Consider the following 8,734-nt stretch of genomic DNA (forward strand, 5'->3'; position numbering starts at 1 on the left):
TGGGTTGATTACAAATGTCTATGACCACCCCTATTTATACTAGAGTAGGGATATTCTAGATTGATCTACAAGAAAAATCTAGATAACCTTATCTTCTAACTGTCTAACAACAATCTAGATTTTTCTATAATTCATTACAACTATCTACTTCTCTAGAACATCTACACAATTCCTAGATACATCAAGTACTTAAGGTACTACTATTCATAACTCTAGAAAATTCTACTAAATATGTTGAATTATTTATACCTCCAAAAAATCATTTTTCTTTTTCACAATAGGAGAATTATGACTTAGCAAAATCCTTTCCCTTTTAGTTTATACTAGTCTTTGCTCACGTTTAACGCACGTGTACCCTATTAATTAATATTCCATTTTTCTAAATGACACAAGTATAAAATATATAAAGGAGGCATAAAGTAGATTTTTTAGAAAATACTCATAAATTTAAAACAATGAAGGGTGATATGTATACTTCAAATTTTGTGAATCAATTGAAACATCAAGTAATATTACCCTATTATCAAATATAGATATGAGAACCATATATTTATTCACTGGTCATTTGTATTAAATACACTTGTATTACATATATGCATGATTTTTCAATTTAATTGGTACCATAAAAGTGAGGTTCAAACTTATTATTCTAATTGTTACCATAAAAGTGGCATTACTACGATGACTTTTTGAAAGTTAATGTCTCTATGATCCTATACTATGTGTTGACAGTAATAACTACATTTCTTAAAGGATGAAAAAGTTCGTCAAAGAACCAACAAAAATTGAAATCCCAAGTAAAAATAGAAAACTATCACATAACGTATAAAATTGAGCAATACCTCGAGAATACATTTCAAAATTACTAAAAATAGTCAAAAAATAAATATAAAAAAACATTCAATGATACCACATATTAACAAGACCACACAAATAAAATAATAACTGTGTAAACCTCTTCTAGTCTAGATTGAAACCACAATGAGGCTAAGCATATCAAATACCATAAAACCAATAAAAAAGTTAATATTCAAAGAATACATCAAAATCTAATATTAAAAAAGAAGAATAAAAAACACATAACACTAAAAAGATCACACAAAATTAACAAATTGTACTACAGATTATTAGCACAATTTGATGAAAACAAGATCAAAAACTTGAAGAAAATATATTAAAATACAATAAACAAAATCAAGATTAAATAAATAAAATAATAAAAAGAAAAAACATAAAGATTCAATATGAATGAAATTACCTTTAGTGTCTATACTACTTCTTGAATATCTTTTCTCTATTAACAACAAAAGGTGATAAAAAATAATCACTGACACAGTCCCAAGCCAAAATTAAATTGATTTTTGATAAAGAAGAATTGATATACACATTTATTAAGGAAAATACAACTTTTGGTCTTTCCTCTTCATTGTAACTGATATACACATTTATTAAGGAAAATACAACTTTTGGTCTTTCCTCTTCATTGCAACTATTTTCCAAAAGAATTTGAACCATTGTGTCTAGAGGCATGAATTTAAATAAAAAAATATTATTTAATATTAAATTAATTATATATTAATATTTATTTAGTTTAGAAATAAAATAAGCGCAAAATAGTAATTCAACTTTTAAGTTGGAGCTTCTCACTTATAATATAATATGATAGTAGCATTTAATTAAATATAAAATTTAAAATACTATTTTTCGTTTCTCTTTCCCATTCATCGCAAACTTGTATATAAAAATTAAATATCTTACTTTAATTAATCAAAATCAATATCAAGCCAATAATATCTTCATTTTTCTATAAAATAGTACTATAGAATCCATAACATATCGTATTATTCATGTCACCCATTACTTTCTACAACCTAATTCTAAACAAAGTTGTAACATAACACTCCTCTTAAGAAATGTATGGAAGTTTATTCAATTGTAGAATAACAATTGATTGACACTCCCAATATTATATGTATTGTCAGTGTAATACATGATAGTAACATAATTTTTATTTTTTTTTAGCATCAATGAAATTTGGGAGTTTACAGTTTTTTTTTGGGGAATGCAAGGAATTAGGAAACAAAAAATTTAGGTATTTAACGACCAGACGCCGTCAATTTGGTCAGACCCCGTTAATATTCCCTCCCTTAGTTCGTCTCAATTTTCATTGATAAAAATGGCACTGTATCGCCGCCTTTCTCGGAATCGCCATGTCTTCCGTCGGCACGCTATCTCTGCTCTGTATTCCTCCGGCGACCTAATAAACCCTAACGCGACTGTTGTTTATTCTCCGTTAATAAACCCCCTTCAATTTTCTTCTTCTGATCATAATCACACCCTCAATTCTAGAAAATTGTTGACATTTTACTCTTCACATTCTTCAAGAATTGAACTTTCAGGGTTCCGCCAAGTTCTTCACTTTTCAACATTAGCTGATTCGGAAGAGAAGAAGAAGAATGAGCAACAAAAGCCTTCTTGGGTTGATACTTATTTGCCCCAAAAAGTTAGACCTTATGCCCATCTTGCCCGTCTTGATAAGCCTATTGGCACTTGGTTACTCGCTTGGCCTTGCATGTGGTAACTCAATATTATACTTCAAAACATTGTAATTGTGTTTTTTTTTTATTTATTTGTTATACTTTTTAAGGATTTATATGTAGGTCTATTGCTTTGGCTGCTCCACCTGGGAGTTTACCTGATGCGAAGATGATGACACTATTTGGTTGTGGGGCTTTGCTTTTGCGAGGTGCTGGATGTACCGTTAACGATCTTCTTGATCGAGATATCGATACTAAGGTGATTGAGCTTTCCCTTGCACTTTTAGTAGAATTTTGTATAGTCGAGCTACATACTTGTATATCCCCAAAGATGAACACTTCTATTGCTCTTCTTCCATTTTCTTGCTGTCTAATTTATGTGGTAAACCCCAAGTGATTGCTATAAGTATTTTAGAGTTCCACAAGAAAAGGGAACTCACCAACTCATTATGCTGTATCAATATCTAGAATGTTTTGAACAGGTGAGTGGTTTTCCATAGATATTGCCTAAGTAGGTAAATAGTTGGACTTCAGAGTGAGGAATTTGTTTACTGAATGAAGGTGATGCCTCATTCAGCACCGTCTTGCTCATGGGTGAGAGAGATATGGAATTAATGGGAGGAAAAAATGCTAGTCTTTCCTTCATATTCTGGTATTTCATTGCAAAATGGTGCGGCTTTTATTTAGTTTGACTTGCTTCTTCTGTGATCTTTACTGCTCAATTGGGTAGCAATGTGATTTGTTTGATGCCATTGAAACTTAAAGTTGATAGCTTATGTCTTTTATTTTCTCACCCTTGTTATCATTTGTGATCTTTTCTAAATTTATAGTTTAATAGCTTGACTGCTGATACTGATATAGTATACTGCTTGAATTCCTGATTCCTCTTCTCAACCACGGTATAATCATTTCTTACCAATCTTCTGAAAGCTGGTTTACCTTTGAGATTTTGCATAACAAGTTAGTCTTTTATCTTGCTTTTTGGTGCATTTGAGAGCTTTATGCGGTGCAGGTGGAAAGAACAAGGTCAAGGCCAGTTGCTAGTGGTGTCTTGACTCCCTTTCAGGGGCTCACTTTTCTTGGATTCCAATTGCTATTAGGTCTTGGGATTCTTTTGCAATTGAATAATTATAGGTTTGTCCCTTTTCTGGACATAATTTTGTTTTTCCCCAAATTTCGTCTTGCAAAGAAAGTTCTTTGCTTAATCTATTTGAGAGTGTTTAGATTGATTGGCTCATTCCAGTTGGTTAGCTGATCTAGGGAATGGCTATCTGATAGACATTTATATGATTTCCTTTCATCTCCTGCTTTATAGAGAGGTTAGCATAGTTCCCTTCACAAGCATGAAGTCAGAAAATTGTCATTTACTGCACAATTCCCAAGACCAATGTGAAAAAATCAGTTCATTGTTAAATTCTCTTACTTTAGACTTCAATTCTATACTTCAATCCATAATGAGAGCGATCAGTTTTGTTCTGGTACAACCCAGGTATGGGAAGTGAGTAATTTTCAAAAGTTGACATATGGGACTAAAGCCATGGCTTTTGTTGGAATCCCCATTTGGATTACATATGGGTCTAAAGACCGCGCATTTATGGGAATCTTCATTTCAATTACGTATGATTTATTACTTTGCCTGGTACTATGCTTAATTTGCATGGACAGTTTATTTTTAACTTACCAATATTTGGAGAACTAGACATTCGTGATAATATTATATTTTTTTCTTGCATTTCAACGAAGAAATTTTTTTTAATGTGACATTTTTACATTATTAGTTATTCATTTCTATTCCTGCAGCCGCATTTTAGGTGCTTCATCCCTGTTGCTGGTCTTCTCATACCCTCTCATGAAGAGGTTTACATTTTGGGTAATAAATCCGAATCTTCATGCTGCATCTCTCAAATCAGTATATCTGTACTCTCTCTCGCTCTCCCTGCCCTCAACTCCAAAGGGTACAACCCTTCTCAGTTTCTGTGGATCTTTTGCCAACTTTTTAGTTAGGAAGGTGATGTCTATATCTGTTGGTGCAGCCTCAAGCCTTTCTTGGTTTGACTTTCAACTGGGGAGCTTTGTTAGGTTGGGCTGCCATTAAAGGAAGTATTGATCCTTCGGTTGTGCTTCCTCTATATGCGTCCGGTGTGTTTTGGACGCTTGTATATGACACAATATATGCACATCAGGTATGTATTGATCATTTGAAATTAGCTGCCATCTCTTATACTAAATGGAGTTTGAGATTCTGGCAGAACAAATACCAACATGAATATGACATATAACATATTGGGCTAATAATATGTTAAAGAAGTTTTACGCTAGTAAGGACCCTGCACCTTCAAGCATGTTTTCTTGGTATATGCACACTATTTCGGTGTCGTCATCAAGGTTCTAGGACATATTTTTCCTTGCCTATGAGCCTCTTCGGAAGAGGCGACACTAAACAATTGATATTTCACTTTATTGTATTTATTTTTTCAATTTCCTTGGTCATATATTTGTCATTCATGCTTATAATTATTAGTCTTGGACTAAAGATATATATTTGTAATTTTGCTCGCTTTGTGCCTTTTTTCATTAAAGTTCACGTTTTATTTGTGCTTTAAAGCCCCAATGGACCTAAGAGCTTCTTTTTTTTACGCTTTTTGCTTTTGATAAGACTGATATTAACACGAACGCCTGCCTTTGCCATAAAATATAGATGTCACAAAAATGTTTAATTAAATGAAAGAAATGACTCATGTTGATTAGGCCTTTTAGACTTGGGTTCTCAGTGTCATAATTTGCCTTGTGCCACAAGTCTGGATGTTTTCTTATATATCAGATGCACCTGTCTGGATTTGTGTTCCGTATTAAACTAGTATGAGATACTTATAATTCATGTGAAAGCAGCTCTTGTCAATGTTTTAGTAACTGTCATCCAGGATAAAGAAGATGATCTCAAAGTGGGTGTCAAATCTACAGCCTTAAGATTTGGAGATTCCACAAAAGAATGGATCAGTGGGTTTGGATTAGCATGCATCAGCAGTCTTGCTCTTTCCGGAATTAATGCTGATATTGGTAACAATTTCCATTCTCTAATTTAATTAGCTACAATGGTCTTGTGGCTATCATTTTTGTTGTTACTTATTTGCCACAATTTCTTTTAGTTTAATTTTTCTCATCTCTTTTGTCTGGAGCAGGATGGCCGTACTACGCCTTTTTGACAGCTGCTTCTGGCCAAATGGCTTGGCAAATTTGGACTGTTGATCTGTCATCTCGTGCAGATTGCAACAGAAAGTATATATCCAATTGTAACTAGAGACATGATTACATAATATTTACAGAATGAATTTACACTTAACTGGTTTACTGCTACTTGTCAACTACTATAAGCTTGAAACACCTGACATGCTGACAATTAGTCTGATTTAGTCATCAGTGGCAGAGTTGGTTTTTAACAAGTATCACAAGCGATTCACATATAGCACCCAAAGAAGTTCAAATGAACCTATGAATTGATTCATGTTACTGATAATGTTTAGTCTTCTAAACTCTCACTGTTTAAATTTATTGTGCTTTGTATGTAGATTTGTTTCCAACAAATGGTTTGGTGCGTTTATCTTTGGTGGAATTCTATTTGGACGAGTATTGTGACAATAGTATGCGGTAACAATGTTTTTTCTTCTTTAACCTTTTGTTCATTGTGAATCTCAATGCCATTGGTCGGCAAGTATTTGGAGTTCTTCCCAAAGAAATATTCAGAAATATATGCCAAGTCATTTTTGGTTATTATTCAGCTGCAGATAAAGAACAAGCCTTACCAATTTAACTGGCAGGAGCAGGTATGTTATGTTTTTTTTTTTGGTTATATTAGAGCTTTTTGCCTTTTGGTATTAGAATAACTAAATGGAGATGATCACATCTGGTTGTATTACTAGTAGCATAAAGGGGATGAAATAAAAGGTTGCACGGGGATAGTTTATCCATTTACACATATGACTCCAAGCGCATTTGGTTTGTAATTGTGACACTATAGTGATTGGAAGTGTTAAAAGTGAATGAGGTAAACCTAAAGTAACACTGAGAAAGTTGTCTCAAAACTAGGATCTCACGAAATCTGTAGCAAAGAGTGCCACACAACTAAAAGTAAAATATATTTTAAGTGATATCAACTAATTGAGAGTAAGACTTAGTCATGCTGCTACACTTATAGGGTATATTTAGGAGTCTTTTAAGTTTGTTTAAATGATTTGTTGGTGAGTAGAATATGCATATGACCTTAAGTGTCTTGTGAGCCCTTAATTTTGTCTCAAAAGACAATTCTTTGAGATTGGAGCAAAACGAGTTCAATAAAAAATTTGGAGGGTTCAAATTCCAAGATAGAGGAAAAGGTAGGTAATTTCTGTCAATCTTCCTAAGCCCTAGTGGGCATAGTTATCCTGTGTTGGTGGGAGTTTGTTGGTGCCCTGTGAAATAGTGAATCCGTGTAGGTTTCCCAGCCACTAACGATCCCAATAATAAAAGCGAGAGAAAAAAAAATAGAGCGATTTTCAGACGTGTTGATGTGAATTCATAACATATATGGTGTGACCTTATATCCTTTGTATAATTTAGCTCTTGTATATTTTGTTCGGTTTAGTCGCTGATGGTACTTATTTAGAACTTTGTTCCGATATCTGAAACAATGTTTGCCTGTTGAACAACCTGCATTTAATTTTACTCCTTTTTGGGATGTGTAGATCCAGTAATCTTTAGTTAACACATGTCAAACTAACTGGATTTGTAGTCCTTGCTTACGGATGGGATATTATTTGATTTATTTCTGCCTAAACACTTAAATGCTTGTCATTTGTTCGCAAGAATTGATATTATGATTACCTAGGCTTGCTTCCCCCACCCACCTGGCAACATTTTTATTTGCATTTGTTAATGATCTATTGCTAGGAATTCTGGGGACACTAGGTTTTCTTTTTTTCTTTTTTTATTCCTTCCCACCCCCACACACCCCGGATTAAATGAACCTTCTTGGTTGTAAAGATCGACTACTTTTTTTTTTTTTTTGTAACAACCCTTGAGGGGTCAGGGGCTAACCGACAACCCCACTGCCTTAACATAAATTTTAAACAAAACAAATATACAAGAGGGGAACATAAACCTTACGTCCGATCCTATGATGGTTCATAAGTCTACTATGAACCTTCATAGGATCAGAGATAAGGTTTATGTCCCCCTCGTGTATGTTTTGTTTTATTTATGTTATGGCGTGGGGTGTTGCTCAGACCCTGACCCCCTCAAGGGTCGTTAAATATTTTTTTGACTATTTGTACATAAGTTTGGAGGGGTGGGAAACCATTCCATGAGTTATAGAACATCTTATTAAATTGTGTTTCCTCTTGATTGATGCCATGGTCATGCTGTACATAGGCACTGCTGTGAAGACTTGTATTCCCCCCCTCCCAATTGCCTAATTTCTAATTCAAGTATTATTTTACTAGTGTACGATGGGAGCTCAATTTTGGAGCTTGCAGCAAATTTGAAGTGGGGTGACCAAATAATTTGTTCCTGCAGCATCCAAAGCTGTTATCTGGGCTGTACGAGAAAGCATGTGAAGTATTTACAGTAAAACAGAATAGGGGTAACTTTTGCTTTTCCTTTTTTTCCTCCACGCCATCGTGATAGGTGTATGTGAAAGGTAGAAGATTATAGCTTTCTCTATAGAACAATTCACCAGAGACTTCTCTAAGAAATCTCTAATATCAGCTTGCATTGCCCGTTGTTCGGGAATATTTATTTTTTGCTGAAATATTCATCGAAGACTCTCCCTCCCCCACCCACCCGGGGAGTTTGAAGATGTATCTCTTCTGTGTAATGTGTTCTCTAAATAGGTGTTGTTTACTAATAATATTGTTAATATGATTGGCAAAAAACATTCAGTTGGTTACTGGGCTTTAAACATGTAACTGGACTCATAATCTTTGATGTTATCCCGTAATAGGATAAAATTAAGGCGATACTTCGTTCTTGTTAGCAAGGAGAATTAAGGGTATTTTTCGGTATATAGGTAAAGGATATTATCTCAAATAATCTAGATAAATAATACGGAAGGTGGCAGTGAGAGTGGGGCTACGGGTGAAGGTGATGTGTGTTAAGAGGATGTAGAGGACTAAATCATTGTGGCATGCAGTCAATTTTAATTAGACAAAATGTTTTTCTTTTTG

The 8,734-nt window shown here is 33.9% G+C and overlaps 1 protein-coding gene across 3 annotated transcripts; it reads left to right on the plus strand.

The window, feature by feature from the left end:
• Positions 1-1,909: 1,909 nt before the first annotated feature.
• LOC107012316 (4-hydroxybenzoate polyprenyltransferase, mitochondrial) lies at positions 1,910-8,471 on the plus strand. 3 transcript variants are annotated; one of them, XM_027915857.1, is made up of 11 exons: positions 1,910-2,577; positions 2,661-2,796; positions 3,550-3,671; positions 4,338-4,446; positions 4,571-4,720; positions 5,459-5,594; positions 5,717-5,824; positions 5,893-5,894; positions 6,104-6,182; positions 6,314-6,358; positions 8,012-8,471. In XM_027915857.1, exons 1-10 carry the CDS (start codon positions 2,177-2,179, stop codon positions 6,343-6,345), a joined length of 1,275 nt encoding a protein of 424 aa, XP_027771658.1. In that variant the 5' UTR covers positions 1,910-2,176; the 3' UTR covers positions 6,346-6,358; positions 8,012-8,471. The 3 variants fall into 3 exon arrangements, 1 of the variants encoding a protein (XP_027771658.1); XR_003577531.1 differs by lacking the exon at positions 5,893-5,894 and having other exon boundaries at positions 1,927-2,577; positions 4,338-4,407; positions 5,717-5,813; positions 6,320-6,358; XR_003577530.1 differs by lacking the exon at positions 5,893-5,894 and having other exon boundaries at positions 1,930-2,577; positions 4,338-4,407; positions 5,717-5,813; positions 8,012-8,457.
• The last annotated feature ends 263 nt before the right edge of the window (positions 8,472-8,734 follow it).

This window comes from Solanum pennellii, chromosome 3 (assembly GCF_001406875.1).
Source record: "Solanum pennellii chromosome 3, SPENNV200".
In the NCBI taxonomy this organism is placed as follows: Eukaryota; Viridiplantae; Streptophyta; class Magnoliopsida; order Solanales; family Solanaceae; genus Solanum; species Solanum pennellii.